This window comes from Limanda limanda, chromosome 21 (genome assembly GCF_963576545.1).
Source record: "Limanda limanda chromosome 21, fLimLim1.1, whole genome shotgun sequence".
Taxonomy (NCBI): domain Eukaryota; kingdom Metazoa; phylum Chordata; class Actinopteri; order Pleuronectiformes; family Pleuronectidae; genus Limanda; species Limanda limanda.
The window spans coordinates 6518083-6537185 of record NC_083656.1 but is presented as its reverse complement, the minus strand read 5'-3'; the positions used below and the strand labels follow the sequence as shown (position 1 = coordinate 6537185).

Here is a 19103-nt window from a genome sequence, read left to right as displayed (position 1 = left end):
TTCAACTGTGCACTTTTGTGGTGTGAATGAAAATAAAGTGAATATTGAACTAACTATAAAAAAAGTAGTGTTTCATTTTTTCTGGTAAATTCCAGTAGCACAATAATCCTGTCGACCTGATTTTGTAGGTTTTGTTGTTTTTTGCTCTCACTCTGATTCTTAAATTTTACATTCTCTCCTCAGCCACATGAAATGACTCACTAGAGCGTTTTGGAACATCTGGCTTCCGTGAAAGGAGAAAAACACAACAGCTGTTTATTGTTGTAAAGACCTGAAATCCAGCTAACACAACCCCTGAGCCCACAAACATATGCTTACACCGACTTATAACTATTTGAGTTTTGTTTTATGTCAGCCTGGATTTGGGGGAAAACGAATCAGCAGCAGCAGCGTGGTAAAAACCAAACAGTCAGGAGAACCTCTTTTATTTATTTATTCCTTTATAAATAGAGTTTTAAATCTTTTCCCCGACAGAATGTCTGAATGACAGATTTGTCTCATTGAGACACAGAGTGGGAAAAACAAAGTCAACAAAGATGGAGTGGAGCGGACAGCATTTGTCAGATTATTGCTCTCTAAGCTTCCCCGACAAGTGATGAATGCACTGTAGCTTCCCCACGGATGTAGCGCCCATGCTAATGCATGCTAAAACACTGGTGTGGTTACATCAGGATCACACAGAGAAAACCCTCTCCGGCAGCAGCAAGGGGGGGGAAGGCAGAGACTGCAAAGGTTCACACACGCTACTATGAAAATACTATATTTGCTCATGATGAGGGAGAGGTAACTGATTATTTCAATGGGTGGAAACGTTTCACGGATCCAAATTTTAAGAACCGCCGTGTTAAGGTGATGTGTTTCCTTGCCTGTGGTCTGCAGAAGTCTGGGCACAGGCATATTTCTAAAAAGAGAAAAGAAGCTTGCAGGCAGAAGTGAATTACAAGATTAAAATGTTGAGGAGCTTCCATTTTCGTTTGCATCTCTAATCTTGGAGGCAGCGGACAAGGAGAAGAGGAATTCCAGTGGCTGCAATTACACCATTTTACACTGAAGTCATGTTTTCACAGCTGCTTAACCTCCCTACTGCAGCTTATTAAAAGCATCTTCCCTTTTCTGCCCCACATTGCTTTTCCACAATCTCCCTGGAACTGAAGCCCCCCCTGGAGACCCCCTACACACTTACTATGATGGTGATGGTAACAGAGGCGAGTCCAGGAGGCATGGTCCCCTCTCTGTCCAGGGCCTCCACGGTGAACATGTACGTGGGCTCTGAGTCCTTCAGCGCCTCGTAGTCCAGGACTTTCCGGACCGAGAGCTCCCCGGTCCCTGGGTCTATGTGGAAGAGCCGAGTGATCTCCGGGTCCAGGCCTTCGCTTCGGATGCGATACGTGAGGTTGGAGTCGAGGTCGGCGTCCATCGCCTGCAAAGAGAAAAAGAGAGAAGCGAGTCAGATAATTGGGAAGAAAGAAATATCATAATTTTTATGGCAATTTGAATTTTTCATATTTGCCAGAAGAAAGAGCTTCTACATGGAGCTAATGAAAGACTGTGGGGCAATGTTATGAGTCTCTGAAACACTCGTGGTAGAAACTTCTGTAACTACTTCACCACGCAGCTTGAGGGAAAAGCCAATTTTACCGTTTTACATTGCTCTACTACTCACACGGCTTTTTAAGTGATGTCAAACTACATTTCTGACTTTTTAAGATGTTAACACTGCCGGCTGGTTTATAAAAATGAATCCAACTTGGGCATTTCAAAGCACATGTACTATTCAGCTTTAAGTAGGAATACGATAATGAGTCTCATCGGCCGGATTCAGGAGACAAATGTATGATTTGAAATACTTTTTATTAGAGTGAATTCAAGGTTTTGGACAGAATTTATCGACAAATCTCGACAAATTAAAGAAAACAGGATGTGTATTCCCTTTTCGTTACATATCGTTATACATATATAACGATATGAAGCATCCTTCCATCCATGCACTGACCTTTAACTGTAATATGACTGAGTCTTTGGGGCTGTTCTCTGGTAGGTTGACATTGTAGGTTTGTTGTGTGAACACCGGGCTGTTGTCGTCCACGTCCAGAACGGTGATGGACAGAGTTAGCCTGGATCGCCGGGGGTCCACCGAACCGTCCCAGGCTTCAACGATCAGGAAGTAGTGACCTTTCACCTTTGGGAGGACGGAGATTCAAGGTCAAACCACAAGAAGACTACAGCTGTGAAAAATATGGAATTTGTCACCTTTTGTCTCATTAATGGGACATTTGAAATACATGTAAAGTTTGCTCTGACCTCCCTGTCCAGCGGCACAGTGGTTCTGATGGCTCCGGTGGCGTTGATGGAAAAGAGCTTCTGGTGGTTGACGAGCCGATAGTGGACCTGACCACTGGAGCCCAGATCTGGATCTGTAGCCTGAACGCAGACGATAAGAAGGGAGAATAATCAGAAAGCATATAACTGAACTGAACTTCTCAAAATCAACGTGTGGTGGTAAGACTGGCGCGTTGGCATTTCTCGTTAACATTTACAAAGCTTTGCTTCTCAAATAAAGACAAAATATTTGGACGTTTAATTAAGTGTGTTGTGAGAGAGAGTGTGTCTGTTTGAGAGAGATACTGAGAAATGACAAGAAAATAATCAGACCACATTTATAACTCTGGGAACCTTAATTAAATTGGTTTTCATCCACAATGAGTTATAATCTCTGACCTTTTGGCCTTTGACAGTTACTAACTACGCACTGTACACTCTCTTATTAAGATTCAGCAGAGATAGCTACTCCCTTCGTTTAGCTCTCTCATGTTGCTAATACGTAGGTTTCATACAAACGCCTCTCACTTTCTCACCTTGTCTTTCTTTGACAAGGTGAAATAAAAAACTCCTTGACGACCTGCTCTCGCTTGCTGTCTCTCAGATCCTCCCCTCCCTCCCCCCCCCGTGACAGCTCTCCTGCTCACCCCTGTTTCCTCTCCTCGACGCGACTTGTCCAGAGGAATTAAGCTTAATGAGAGAGTCGTTCCGATCTTAACAAGCAGAGTTTCTTATTTTCTTTGTTGCACTTCTTTCATCTGCCTATCTTTTCTGGTATCAGTGGACCACTATCCAAAGACTCAATGCCGTCTCTTTCAACTAATAAAACAGAGTGATGAAGAGGTGTGAGTGTCCATTATGTCCAATCAGGATTCTGACGATATTAAAACAGATGAGACCAGAGGAGACAAAGAACACAGGGAATATTAATGTTGTGTGTGTGTGTGTGTGTGTGTTTGGTTGACTTGAGTTGACAGTTTTGTGATGAAAGTCAAATCCACGATGACTTATCGCTGATGACATCGTACTTTAATACAAGCGACAGAATGCATTTGCGAACCCTGATGCACATTCTGAAGAAAGCTTCTACATCTTGTTCATGGAGCAACATGATGATCAGCAGAGTTGGCAGCAGTGAGTCTCTCTGACATCAGAGTCACACACGGCTTTCAGCTTCCATCACTTTACAGGAATGTAACTGATGGAAGCTCCATTACTTGTTAGGGACACACTCTGGTCTTTTAATCTCCTTCGAATGTCATGGTTGAGTTAAATTTGTATTTTACACTGTGGTTTAAGATGGAGCATTATAGCAAGGTTTAAAACGGCACTGCAGCTACAGGTCTAACGTCTGTGCAATGAAATTTAGCAGAAAAGTCACGATCTACAGTCTTTTAGCAGGGTGATGAGTGAAATTCTACTGCTGTGAAGGGGAGTTGGATCGTTCCCCAGCTGGTGTTAGTGGATGCCTTTTATATGAATACGTTTTTGAAGAAATTTTGGGCACTATAGCCTTTTTATTGATAGGACAGAATTTAGATAGGAAAGGGGGACGATGGAATGGGGGGAGACAGGCAGCAAAGGGCCGGGTCGGAGCTGAACTCAGTGCCGCTGCAGGAAGCCTCCAGCCTCCATACGTGGCAAAATATTCAGGTCCGCAGGGGGTCTGATGACTCGCCTGGTTGAGCGAGCGGCCCGAGGACCTGAATATTTCACCAGTGACAGTGTAAAGGTTTCATCTTTAGTGGATTTTTCCTCTTGAGTGAACTATTTCCACACACTAGACGCACTCGAACCAGTTCGCTGCAATGGGCCATTAGGGATTTGCATTCACTAAGGTTTCCTTGTTGGTAGAATTACATTTATAATAAAGTCCCCAGTAGAAGTAAAACAGATTAAACAACAATTTTGTGAAAAGAGATTTATTTAATTTGTTGCTGCTATTTAATAATAAGGCGTTGAAGTTGACATATATAAGGTAAGTTCCTTTTGACCAATTTTCGATAAACATATCATTTTGGGTTGTTAGTTTGAATCAAATCAGCTCCATCGTATGCAGCCTATAGAGTTAAACATACTAAAAAGCACCTCCAGCCGGCCGTCTGATTAGAGCACTGAGTCTTTTGCTCTGGAGAACAGCGGAGTCGAGTCGCTCCAGTTCTTCCAGCTGAATTCTCTCCAGGCAGGAGAGCTTGTCATTAACCATTGCTGCTTTAAAGTGAAATTACCTTCTGCTTCCCCTCTTGCTTTAATATTCTCTTTGCAGCTATTTGACCCTCTTTGGTTCCTCCATCAATTGGTGCCTATTGACTTGCCAATAAGACATTTCAACAGACGCTCTGGACCCTGACCCACCAAGACGAAGTGTAACTAATGCTGATCAGATTTTGTGTTGCAGGTATTTGATCATTAGACTAGGTTCTGGACAACAGAAACACTGATATTCTGACCTGAGAGCTAAAGGCTAGGGATTCATCCGCTAGAGCTTCTGATTGTTTGATCAGAATTTCGTGGCGATCCATCCAATATTTGTCAGGTTATTCCATCTGGACCGAAGCCGTGACCCATGCAGAGCTAGTTCTTACTGTGTGATTTGTTTTGTTAGCACACGTTGGGGCACAAATCAAACATATTCAGGATTGTATTGAATTATTGTGCCAACAAATTCCGCCAAAGCAGCAGAGAGAAGAGGAAGGACTGACATCTGGATGCTGTCCAGCTAATTCAATATGAATTCCAGTATTTGTTTGTTTGTATATATTACGTGGGTAGACATTAATGAAATACAAAACCTATTCGTCTCCCAACTGACAGTTTAATATGTTTATTAATATGAGTTAATGTCTTCAGCCCCTATTCATTTTTATATTCCATTATATTCACTCCACTGTTCAGATTACTCCCTGTTGCAGTGACCCATATTTATTCCCGTTTTCCGAATTTTGCACCATTGATATTTCATCTCCTCTCACATCGTGACTACAAGGATTGATAGATATCCGACTCTTTCTTGCCAGCGTTGTGTAGACTGTGAGAGAGAAGAATGAAGTCCTCTCAACGAGATTTGTATTCGGTGATTCATCACTATCTGGGCGTTATAAATTTAAAGGAGTATCCAGCTCTGGGGTTTTTCTTATCATCTTGGCTTGTTTAGAGAAGGGAGAGATAGAGAGACTGAAACCTGGACTTGGAAGGAGAGAGAGAGGACGAGGTCTGAGGAGACGTTGTGCATGTTTATGTCTCCTCTGTCATCCATGCACAGCAGTGTTGCGAACGAGTGATGGCAAACATTACTACTAATGCAATTAAGTTTGAACATTTGGGAATCACACTTCTTTCTGGGGAGGAGAAGATCGATACCACAGTCATGTCTGTTTGTGAAATATGAAGCTACAGTCAGGTAGCTTAGCATCAAGCCTACCCGTAAGTTTGTGATCTTGTGCAGATAAGCTAAATTAAAACCATTCCTTAAAAGCCGGTTTTCATCGGCCCTCGTCACAAAAAGCTCTTGAATCTCTTGAGTCTACCCCCGGAGGTGACATCAAACTGACAGAGCTCTCAGGAAAATGTCCAGAGTTCAGTACATGTTAGCTTAAGTGACATAATTGACCCGTTACAAGAAGCAAATAAACATTTACATAATCCACAGATGTTACGTGCATTTGTACCCAAATGATAACATTCTGTGGTATTTCTTTTCTAAGAGTTTAATTTTGCCATAACAGATTTTGCCTCTGTATTATCAGCCATCAACCCTCCACTACAGCTGCCTCTACATAGAGTAGTGCAAAAGAGGAATTCACTTCAGCTCATGGCATTTTAAAATAGGCTTAATATAATTCTTTTGATGATCATATGAACTCCCTCTGAATTCAACCCCCTCTTTTCTCCTCTTTAAAAAGAGACCATGTCTTAAACTCATGAAAGTCAGATGAAGAATGCAGCTGTACCTCTCTTAACACTCTCATCTCCCATCTCCCATCTCCCATCTCCCATCTCCCATCTCCCATCTCCCATCTCCCATCTCCCATCTCCCATCTCCCATCTCCCATCTCCCATCTCCTCCACCTCCACCTCTCCCCAGTGTCTCTCTCTCCTTTATCTCTGCCGCCGGAGCTTGTCTCACTTCCTCGCCTCCTTTCCATCTCTCTCCACCTCACCAGCATCAGCAAACCAAGGTCAGCTCCATTCATTATTCCAGAAATCTGTTTAATACCTACAGGTATGGACCCTGGTTTGGAACGGGGCCCAGAGTCGTGCCTCGCGCAGACTGCTGAGGGATCAAGCTGTCTTTCTTTGGTTTGGAAAATATCCAAGGCTCCGTGAAAGGAAGGAAGTTGAGGATTGGAATAGTTTCAAGTGCCCTCTCCGAATATTAGGCTGGGTTTCTGGATATTGAATTTGGAAGATTCCCAAAGGTCTCAGTGGTTGTTAAAAATTGCAATGCATTGAATGAAATGTCCTATTTATGGATACGACAGGATTTACAGGTTAGGACGTGTGCTCAATGTTTCAAATAAGAAAACGCATTCAACTTTTAAGACTGAAACCTCTTAAAAGTGTTGGGCATGTATATTTCTATATTTATCTCTGGAGTAACTGTAGTGTTAAACCAATGACGCATGATTAACATTTAGAAGCTGGCAACGTGTCGGACTGATCAAAGAACCCCTGACACTGGTGTGTAAAGGCTAAGAATTAAGCTGGGAGGAAATCCAAGCAAGTGTGCAACCGAGGGAGCGTCTTTAAAGATCAGAGCCTATCAAAGTGTCAGATTTACCCGTGACCCGTGTCTGGGGAATACATGATTCAGTTATTAGGTCTGGAACAAGTCCAGGAGTCTTTGTGGTAAGTGGAGACAAGGCCGCTGACGCAGGTAAAACCTCATCCAGCGGTTCCGAGAAGATCATGTTACTTACACGGTGCACGTGCTAATATCCTCTTTGATGCATTAGAGTGTAATCGCGGCTGAAGTAGACTTTCCCAGGGAGTAATAAGTCTAAAATCAAACCTTTAACCCTAATAGACACAGGCGTCTCACATGCAAAAGGGAAAACGCTTCTAAAATCCTTGCATCCTATTAAACCACAAACATGCACAGAACAACTTAAGTGTTAGAGATCTCTGTTCCCCACTGGAAAAGATTAAGAGCTGCATTTTAATTTGAATCTCGGTGTGTATCACTCAGGAGTTTGTGTGTGTGCTTTTAGACTGACGACACAGGGAAGTTATTCTGACTACTTCCTTTGATGTAGTGATCTTATGTCAGGACAACAGACAGGAGCGTCGTCTGTAGTTCTACATGCTCCCCCTGTGGTGGTGCCATGAACTGTTGTTACAGTGAGACGTCGTTATAACAAAGGATTAGTGAGGAAGCTCAGAAACAGATGCACAGTCATGAATGTGTGAAGACATTAGCATAAAAACACCCACACACCCCACATGGCAAACTCATATATGTTCATAGGGAGTAGATACACTGTCAACATTTGTTTGAAACATGTAGTGAGGAGTGAGATCATGTTTGCTGCTTATAGAGAGAGAGAGTGTGTGTGTGCGTGTGTTTGTGTGTGTTTGTGTGTGTTTGTGTGCACGTGAGAACTTCCTACCTTAACTTGTCCCACAAAGGCATTATCCTGCTCTTCTGTGACAGTGAGGTTCACTGTCAGTGAGGAAATGAACAGCGGGTCGTTGTCATTAACATCCATGACCATAATGTTCACCATCGCTGTGGACGTCTACACAAACACAAACACAAACACAAATCATGTAAAACTCTTTTTATCTACTATTTCATTCATATTTACTCATTTCAATATTTAAGACATTTGACTGCTGCCACAAAGCAACTGATTATGAATCCATCTTTACATTTCAGAGGTTGTAATCTAACATCTGATGTAAGAAATTAAAGAGCCTATTAAGCTTTTCCAATTAGCTGCACTGCTGGTCCGTCTCTTTTATGCTCCTAATGACTGTTTACTCAAAAAACTACTTTGCTTCATATAATGAAAGGGATATTTGTGTGATAATTAAGAACAGCATGAAAGAAGAAGTTCAAAAGGCCAAGTCTGTCGAGGGGGAGTGAAAAAGTAAACAACAAAAAGGGATACGAGACAAACGGAATTGATCATCTGAAGAATTAAAGTATGTTTGTTTTTATCTAATCGCTAATTCACTGTGTAACAATGAACCGCAAATTGACCCCAGATTGATTGATTGATTCCTGAAGTGATCGAGGATTAATGCAGGGGAGGAGAAACATAAGAGAGAGAGAGTAACACAACAGTGGGTTGGAGAGGAGAAGCAGTGTGTGTGTGTCTGTGTGTGTGTCTGTGTGTGTGTGTGTGTGTTCAGGGAGGTGGGGGAGTGGGGGAGATTTACAATCACAGAAGGGACAATAGGCTGTTGAGGTTGGCCGGACCCACAGGATTGCAAGTAATTTAAGGTTAAGAGCTCGCAGTTGAGAAAACAGTTTATCTAATCGCCAATATATGTAAAGTAGAACTCTGGTAAGGCTGGCTGAGCAACACCCAAACACACACACATACACACACACACACACACACTAAACTGCATTTTGCAACAGAACAACATGAAGTTTATTGGATGACGCCAAAGTTTGACCCCCCCATCCTCCAAATCCGGGAACTAAAACTTTCTGGATTAAAATGGGATTTTGGCTGAATCTCATCCGGCAAAAAAAAAAAAATCTATAACCGAGATCAGTCTCGACAATATTTAGCCACCACCTGGGATAGATGGGAGTTCACTGCCAGCTGAAAAACTTTGCAATCATCAAAAGCTGAGTGCTTGTTTCTGCTGCTCTCTTCTATGTGGGAGCAATTTAAAGATATAGATGGTAAGGTTTGGTAGTTTCTCCAATACCTACAAATCCTGTGTAGCCACAGTTTGATGTGACGCATTCTTTGTGTCACAGACCTGCATTGTTGTGCAGAAATGATTGCAAACATGTCAGAATATTCACCAGCACACCAAACATACCAGTGCTAGTGTTTGAGTCAGAGAACTGAAGTAGGGCTTTAGCTGATGTTTAATTCATCAGCTGTTTCCCAAGTGAGTAACACGTGTGAGCGGTCAGACAGGTGTGATTGTTCCAACCTTAACCAGCTCTGAATGTCTACTCCTGGTTTGAGCCTGGAGTTTGAGAACGCTGCATTTGTTGTTAAAAAATGATGAATCCACAGGGAGACCTGTCTGAAACCATTTTGTAGCGGAGATGAGAAGGGAAATCAATCGGAGCCACAGACACTGGTCAGAGCCAATTCAACAATTTGGAAATGTCCTGATTCAAACAAAGAAACTACTGATGTGCTGAGCAACAGTCATTGAACTGGTCGGCCAAGGACGACAGCAGCAGTTGATGACAGAAACCCATCATCACCAGTCTCCACAGGGCTGGAGGGAAGGAGGAAACAGGAGGAAAAAGGGGGAAACAGGAGGAAACAGGAGGAAACAGGAGGAAACAGGAGGAAACAGGAGGAACCAGGAGAAAACAGGAGGAAACAGGAGGAAACAGGGGGAAACAGGAGGAAACAGAAGGAAACAGGTGGAACCAGGAGAAAACAGGAGGAAACAGGAGGAAACAGGGGGAAACAGGAGGAAACAGGAGGAACCAGGAGAAAACAGGAGGAAACAGGAGGAAACAGGGGGAAACAGGAGGAAACAGAAGGAAACAGGTGGAACCAGGAGAAAACAGGAGGAAACAGGAGGAAACAGGGGGAAACAGGGGGAAACAGGAGGAACAGGGGGAAACAGGAGGAAACAGGAGGAACCAGGAGGAAACAGGAGGAAACAGGAGGAAACAGGAGGAAGCAGGAGGAAACAGGGGGAAACAGGAGGAACAGGGGGAAACAGGAGGAAACAGGAGGAACCAGGAGGAAACAGTAGGAACCAGGAGGAAGCAGGAGGAAACAGGAGGAAACAGGAGGAAGCAGGAGGAAACAGGAGGAAACAGGATGAAACAGGAAGGAAGAGGAGGAACCAGGAGGAACCAGGAGGAAACAGGAGGAAACAGGAGGAACCAGGAGGAAACACGAGGCCAGATTTGACTTTGCAAAGCTCTGGAACAAAGTTTCATGGCCGGATGAGAAGCAGCATCAGCCTCCACCTCAGTGGCAGCTGTGTCGGTCCTGCTCTACAGTTTGACTTGCATCCTGTGATGATGCTCGGTGTCCTTACAGTGGTTTAATGCACCGGCTTGTAGGGTCCACAATCTGTGGCAGTATGATGGATTCACCGGCCAAACAGCCAATTAGGCACTTTGTAGTCTGACACTCTCACAACGGGACATTCAATAATAGGCGACACAGACAAGTGTGTGTGTGTGCGTGTGTGTGTGTGTGTGTGTGTGTGTGTGTGTGTGTGTGTGTGTGTGTGTGTGTGTGTGTGCATATGAAGACAACCCAAGGCCTTTAGACTGATGCTGATTAATGGACCCCTATGAGGAAACTACACCCCACAATCTTTTCTTCACCTTATTCTATTTTCTTTCTTCCCCTTTATCTCTCTGTGTGTAGCTCAATACCAGACCTCCCTCCCCCTCCCCTCCCCCTCTCTCTCCTCACAGCTCACAACTCCTTTTTTCCCTTTTTATTCAAAATATAATGGAGTGTCAAGCAGAAACTACTTTTAGCCATTTTCTGACTTAATGACCTTTGGGCCACGACGATAATGCACTAATTGTCACGGTCCAGTCAGCGGTTGACAAAGGGAGTGAGTGTGTGAGTGTGTAAATGGGTGTGTGCGTGTGTGTGTCCTCAATGGGAGTGTGACTACACAGCACACTTGTTAAGGTAATAAGAGTCCCCTCAATATCTCAATTCTCTCCTCCTTTCTTCCTCTCTAACCTCCTCCGACTTGTTCTCTCCCACCACCTTCTTTGCGAGAGGGAGTGTGAGAGAAGGTCAGAGTATTCAAATCAGCATTTCCCGTGCTCAGAGGGACCTTAAACTTGACCTTTTGTTTTAATTGACATGGGGGGGGGAGAGGAGGGGTCAGTGGGGAGGTGGAGGAGGGGAGACAAACTCTTTTAATGCTCATCAAACAGATGTGTGATCGGGCAGGGTCGGGGGGGGAAACAGCCAGAGGAGAGAGGAGAGCAAGGGGAGAGAGGAGAGCAAGGGGAGGCTGAACGTCCGATGTCTTCATTTGATTTTCATGCGAGAGCGACTAAAGATTTGACTTTTAAAAAAAGGAAAGAAGCGAAGAACGCAAACAGAGAGAGGGAGAGGAAATGACCTGTGATCAGTTTGGGGGTCGAGGAAGGTCACACACTCGTCTGTTCTTGCAAAGTAGCTCCTGCAGCCGCGTAAACTCGTCCAAATTAGATTTTTTTTTTTTGTTGTATACATTTATTCATCCTGCGTCCACACCGAGGCGGTTGTGTGAAAACGAGCTGAATTCCCAGTAAGACGTTGGGGTCGTCTGTGTGGTCGATCCGCGCTGAAATGCCAAAACAATTAAGAAAGCGTTTCCTCTCTCTTTCTCTCCTTTTAGTTGGCAAATAACTCCCACTTTGCAAAAAAGCTGTGACCTCACAGTCAGGTCATACGTTTAGTGGAAGAGGATTTTTCCCCCTGATAAAGGCTGAAGAAAACAAATGAGAAGAAGCCATCACCAGATACAAAACTGCTGATTATCCAGGACTCGATAAATGTTTCCTCACCCACAACTAAACATTATTATAACATTGTGGGATTGATCCGCTTGGGAGTGGAAAAGCTTTGAGTTAATGTGGAGGTCAAAATGAACAGGGAAAGGAAAAAGGATTTTCATATTTAATAAGGCTGAGCTTGGTGTTGATATGATCCCAATTATTTCCTGTGAGACACAAGGGCAATCCAATAAAATCCGCATGGTAATACATACAAGCAGAAAAGAGCAGCTGTGGCCAGTTATACAGAGTCAGCACTGTATGGTAATGACTGCTCTGTTAGTGTGCAATTTAAAAGGTCCTCTCCATTACGTCCGACTGTTACACTTATAAAAGAAGGCCATTCTTCCTGGTTGTAATTTCTTATGTTCTTTTCCCACTCATCCATTTTCTAAACCTCTTATTCTTTTCACAGTTGCTGGGTCGCCAGCCTGAATTTCCCCTGATGTCTCATATCCGTTCAGTTGTATTTAAACACACTCATTGGTCCAAAGTGAATACTTATGGATTCATCGTTGCTGTTTATTTTGATGGTAATGGTTTTTATAATTAAGATAATTATCAGATGACAAGTGTTTCCAAAAATTGCCTCTAATATCCCCCTTGTCAAATAACACCACAGCTGTTGTTTGTGGGATTTCGGCGTGAAGGATTTAGACTCCCCCCCCCCCCTGCACCCTGGGATGTGAAACAAGTCAAGTAAAGACGACCGGTTAATATCTGTGTGCTAAGTCTAATGTGTCTTACCCCATCAGGCTGTCCGTCGGAGGCGGTGACCACCAGGGTGTAAGAATCCAGAGACTCCCTGTCCAGAGGCTTGTCCAGAACCAAAGACCCTGAACTGGAGAGAGAGAGAGAGAGAGAGATAGAGAGAGAGAGAGCACAGACTCCTATTAACCCTGCAGGTTTAAAAATAGAACAGACACAACACAAACACAGAAAGAGCAGAATATCATAGTGTAGTATACTTTAAGTCTAAGATTTTTGAGTTATGTGGAGGTTATTACACAATAAGGAGTTTATTGTTAACCGTGTAGATCAGGGATGGGAAACCTATAGTTTCTATACAATATATGGTCTGTTAGAGAATTCATTCATATAAAAAAGTCATGATAACTGTCACGGCATAAATAGATTGTCTTGCTTTCAAGAAAAAATTCTGAAACTGTGGTCTCAGTGGATTCGTTGAAGGTACAAATTTGCTTTGATAAAGAAGACACTCTTCATGGAGTTTTCCAAACTAATCACTTTTCAGAAAACCAAATTCTGACATGTCATGTATTTTATAAGCAAAACAGTCCCAGAGTAGATTCAGGGATATTACAGGAAAACAAATTGAAAGACATAACAAGAAATATGAATAATGTTGTCTCTGGTCTGCAATTAAACAACAGACATCGTAAATACTGTGGAATGAGTTTGACTTAAGGGAAGGATTGTCAAGTGACACATAGCTATAGAAAAGCAGCTTGTGTCAAAAAAAGTGTGGGATTAATCCAATATTCAATAATTAAGCACAGCCTTCAAAGGATGTCTTGAAATTTCCAATGGCCCTTGACAGGAGAAGTTTTCCTCCTCTGTCAGTAGTTTATATACAAAATACTTCAAAACGACTGTAAGATCTTAATTAATCTTATTCCAATAAACAGACATGTGGCCGATAGTGGTTAATTAACAGTTAATCAAAGTCTCACAATATCAAAATATGGGTTTACTTAAGTAACACTAACATGCACTGAAATCCTCTTGGTGTAATCTTATGAATGATACAACACCAGTATCCAGCTCCCTGAATAAATGTTTAATTTCATAGAGTGTGAATTATTATTATAGTTCAATATGTGATCATAACAGCTCACATCTAACTGGATAAAATTCAATAATAAAAAAACATGGAGACAGAAAGATAAAAGTCAGATACAGCATAAATAGAACTGTTCTCCAGAAACTCAGCAGCTTCAGTGCAGCCTGTCAGGAAAAAACTTCTGACCAATCAAAACCAGCAGAGATGTTTGATGTTGGCTTTGATTGGTTAAGTTTTTTTTCTTCAATTGAAGATTATACATTCGGATTGATGTGTTTTTAATTTAAGCTTCTTTCCTGGATTAGAATCCATCTAAAAATTGACATTCTATCTAAAAATCATCAGTGTGTGTGTGAGTGTGTGTGTGGTGTGTGTGTGTGTGTGTGTGTGTGTGTGTGCACATGTTAAGTGCTTTACAGAGGGAAAGATGTGAAGCTGTTTAAAAACTAAAAACCGGCTCATGTATATTTATGGGTTGTTCATGAAAAGCAAAGTCAGAAACACACACACACACACATTAACCCAGACACTGGTTTATCCTCTCGATCTACACCAGACATTTTGACACATTTTCTTCACAGAGCAATAGCGATCGATCCAAACATCTGCTACGACATGTGATAGAAAATGAGAGCAAGCTGACGGAAAGCATCACCAGATGGATGCGTGCCTACAGCGGCAATTGAGACTTTTGTTACCCGTACCTGCTGGCAAAGAAAAGGACGACATCGGCAGTCAGCCTCCATGTTTGTTTTTAATCTGAAGTTTCTGGGAGATCCCAAGTCTGTGGTCTCACCAGTAAGAAATCCTTTGAGTGGTCCTGTGTCTCAACTCGATCTTCTAGTGTTTGCTCTCTCGTGATAAGCATATTAATATCGTTTGTGGTTTCCCATGTTTGTTAAAATCAATTTGAAGATTTTAAAATCCTCCAGTGTGCAGCAGCAGCTCAGCCACATTGTGCACATTGGAGGGAAACATCTCTCCATTCTGTGCCAGTAGGAGCTGCAGGGCATGTTGCGTTTGTTCGACAAAGACAAAGATTTAACGTTGTGATGGAGAAAACACAGACAACGACTCAAATTGAGAATAAAATATATCGGCAAACAATTTATTGTCTTACATGTCTGACAGAACCGGTTAGCAAAGAAATTAAAGCTTGTCAATTGATTTTAGTCTTTGTCATTATGGATTTCTGTGCAGGACTGATTTCCTTTGTATTTTAAATCCTCACTTGTCTGTCACTCTTGTTCCTCGTTTACCTCCCAGCTCTCTAACATTAACACTTCTTTCCCTACTCTTTACTTTCTCCCTCTCTCTTCCCCATCCTCACACTCTTTCACCAAACTCTCCTTTGTTTTATCACTCTCTCTGCTTCTCCCTGCAGACATGCAGAGATGGGATGTTTCCCCTTTTAATGAGCAATAAATGAATAAAGAAAACAAAAGCCCTCAGAGCCTATATGTGAACGAGGGAGAGAGAGTGTGGGAGTGTTTATGTGAAGCCCTCGGCGGAGCCTGAGCCCGGAATGATATGTCTGCTTTCAACACACACACGCGCGCGCGCGCGCGCGCGCGCACACACACACACACACACACACACACACACACACACACACACACACACACACACACACACACACACACACACACACACACACACACACACACACACACACACACACACGCGCACGCGCACAACTAGATACTTGTATGTTGCCATGGTTACAACACGCTTATCCTTCGAAAGCACTCACATAATCTTAGTCCACAACAAAAATTTCCAGGGCATTGCTTCAGTTTGTTTATGTTATTGCACAGACTTACTTCTCCTTTAGTGCAAAGTGTCCATGGGGGTCTCCACTATGGATTTTGTAAGTAATAGGATCTCTTTCCCGATCCACTGCCTTAAAAGTAAACAGAGACAAACACAAACAAACAAACACACACACACACACACACACACACACACACATCCCAGTCAGTGACTTTTTCGTGGAGCGGCTCAATTAATTCAATAAGAAAATATAAATTTCATTTCATTTTCATTCCACTGCAAGGAAAATAAAGGGCTTGTGATGAACTTGTTAGCGAAGGAGCAGAAAAGTTCAAACTATTCAATAAAATAATGAGTAAACAATACAAATACTTTGCTGAAGTGGTTGCAGCAGTCAAAAGTAAGATTAATGGCTGAAATAGTTTGCGAATAATAATGGCTAAACAGGTGATGCGGTTAGCTAGAAGTAATGGACCAATTGTTAAACTTGTTAGCGGAAAGTAATGATTAGACGTTGTCAAAAGTGAGATTAATGGTTGAGCGAGTTGGGCGAGCTACCTGCAGGTTCAGCAGCGTCGCTCCCGTCCTCATGGCTTCGCTGATCTCCAGGTTGAACTGCTGCAGGGGGAAACGCGGGGGGCTCTGGTTGTTCGGGGGCAACACTTCGATGTAGACGGTGGTAATGGACGACCTGAGGGGAGAGGGAGGAAGAGAAAGAGGGAGAGGGTGAGAACACAGAGGAGGATTGGACCGACTGGGTGTGCGAAGACAGATACATACAGGAGGAATGGCACCAGAGGAATTTTAGATAGGGAGGAGAGGGGTAGAAAAAGCAGTGTCAGGAAGAGTGAGTGGTCTATTATTTCAGTTAAGAACGGTGGATAGTTTGTTTTTCTGCACTTCATGTCGGGCTGAAGTAATCGATGGGAGCATGAAGCCAATGACAGCATGAGACAGTTTCCTGCATCTCCGTGCACGGCCCCATGGTCCGGCGGAGTTTATCCCGCTGCTTTTAATGATTCAGTCTGAGAGAAAACATGTATTTTCTATTGATTCATTTAAATGAATTTTGTCTGAGCAGAGTTCAAGACGTAACATCTTGTTAAGGTCGTATTGTATCATCGCAGACTGTGCCATTTATTATGCAGTGTGAGGAACCTTATTATACAGCGTGGCACGTTTGAGGACCTTCAGTGTCTCAATTACTATTTAAAATCGAGACGTGCACATAAACCTTTAATATCATGTGAGGATTAATATAGTTAAGGGGTTTGTATAAACGTCCAGAGCTGCATTTAGGAATAAATTGAGTGATTAGACACTGATTAGTATTTAATGCAGTTATATTACAAGGCTAGCCAAAGCAAATATGGATGATGAATGGATCTGGATTTATCTTAATAGGTGAAAGCAAGTTAATGATTCATTTTTCAAGAAAGAATTACATGAATGAGAGTTTTATAGAAGGGAAATAGTGACAAAAAGGTGATTTATTTGCAACATAGTGGCACCAAGAGAAACGACATTAGGAGAAGTGTCTGGGAGCAGATTGTTTCACTTTGTAAACATTTTAATTTGCAGTTGTTTACTCCTCCTCTGATAAACAGCTCCGGCTGCCCAATAAGCCGCATTCAACATCATTTCTCAATCAACTCAACACTCATTCCAAAACAGTACGTCCCCATAATGACCTGCGACTGACAGAGCTGTTTGTTTTTTGGTGCCATTAACAGGCCTGTGTCCTTGTGATGGTTTATCTTGGTGAAAACATTTAATTACCTGGGTCACAGTTGTCATGTTTCAGCCCTCTGGCAAGTTGACTGTCTGGTGTAATTGGGAGATAGCAAAGTGCTCCCTGCAGATTAAACTACAACTCAACCCAAAACCCCAAAGTGTCATCGGCTGCTATTTAAGGCTTTTTCACACCTGAAAGTCAGGAACCAGGTGAGAGGTTCAATAACTATTAGATTGTTTATAATGTATTTTTTGTAGTATCATCATGGTATTACTACCAGCATCACAGATTTCAGGTGCAGTACATGATAGTACCTTGTTAAATTAAAGTTCTAGTCAACTAAACATATTATCAGAGATGAAGAATGAAAGTGATCCTGCGACAACAGAAGAGGCTTTTTGGGATATATTTATATATATTACACCATTACACTGCAATAAGGTGTAGCTATACGCTTACATCTCTTGTTGGGATCGCCACTTGAATCTAAAAGTCAGGACAGTTCTTTGTTGCAGAGCATGACTCTGCATTGACTCGGCCACCAGTGAGTAAGTGAGACGGACGAGTTCACACGTTTCGAGTTGTTTTCATCCTGTCTCAAAGAAAGAAAGGGTTCGGGATGAAAACGTCCAGTCCTTTAACATGGACTTTGAACTTGTCACTTGTTAAAAGGTGGCAAGAAGCTCAAGTTTCCCAGTTTAACCACCGCAAAGACAGGAGCGCACCCTGAACTTCAGGGTAAGAAACCGAGGGAATCAGCTCTCCTCCAACTGGATCATCGATTGAAAGAGAAACAAAGGAGCTGAGGTTTCAACAATGCAATATATTTATGTTCACAACAATGAATAAATAAAGCAATAAAGGCTGTAAGAATGTGAGCTGCCACAGAGAGTGAAGCCAGTGTTTTATTAAAACAATTCAGATGGAATTATTGATGAAAACCGATTTCTGCTGCAGCCGGAGCCCAGTTCTCCCTCTCTGTCTTTATCCCGAAACTCCTCCAATGGAACAACGTGTGTTTCTTATTTGATTTCTATTTCCAATTCCACACACATCGGCTTTTTTACACAGAGACCCATGTATTTGCACATCAAATTCTTGTCGAGACAAATTTTAAAAATATGAAGTTGCTTAATTTTGAGATTTCACATACTTGCATTTTTATGCTGCTCAGCGTTTAATTGCCTCAGCCCACTCTAATAACCCCCCCACCACCACCACCACTCATTAGAAGTAATTTGTTGGTCCAGCCAATCATTATTAGATCAGGTGAAGGTTTAGGTGAAACGCACTTTGCCGCATTCCTCTCAAATCTCCTCTCGCTGTCAATGAATCCCACTTCTCACCGAGTCTGGTTCATTTCAGTCTGTGCATGTGACCTCACACTGATGTTCGTCGGGCTGTGATCGCTGTCGAACACGCTCTCAGCACTCAGCTGTTCAGCGGCTGATCCGATCCCGTGCAGATAAAGATGGAGGAACGCAGCTGCTCCAGACGGGCTACATTCAGACGAGATGCTAATCTGCTTCATCTGTTGAATGAGGCATTTATTTTTGTGGCACAGAGCCAGTGCTTATTTCAATATATTCTGTGAATGTGTAATGTAACTGCATTTTTTTATTAATGGAGCAGATGACTTTGGTTACGTGACTTGGATTCATGTGAGTCCAGCAGCTGATACGAGCCGGATGCGTCAGTGTGAGAGGATCAGAGGAGCCGAGGGGCGTTTACGTCTTGATTGACAGACGTTGGTCAGAGGGTTGAAGTGTGTTCAAAAACATTAGAGGGAATGTTTG

At 42.6% G+C, this 19103-nt stretch overlaps 1 protein-coding gene across 1 annotated transcript in view; it reads right to left on the bottom strand.

Moving 5' to 3' along the window:
* The window catches only part of LOC133028213 (protocadherin-15-like), a 119436-nt gene that overhangs the window by 53731 nt on the left and 46602 nt on the right, over positions 1-19103 (bottom strand). The window contains exons 17-23 of the mRNA XM_061095406.1: positions 16131-16263; positions 15623-15702; positions 12743-12836; positions 7929-8057; positions 2302-2421; positions 1994-2179; positions 1184-1420 (exon numbers count right to left, since the gene is read on the bottom strand). Coding sequence (XP_060951389.1) covers positions 1184-1420; positions 1994-2179; positions 2302-2421; positions 7929-8057; positions 12743-12836; positions 15623-15702; positions 16131-16263 — 979 coding nt within the window. The remainder of the gene's footprint in view (positions 1-1183; positions 1421-1993; positions 2180-2301; positions 2422-7928; positions 8058-12742; positions 12837-15622; positions 15703-16130; positions 16264-19103) is intronic.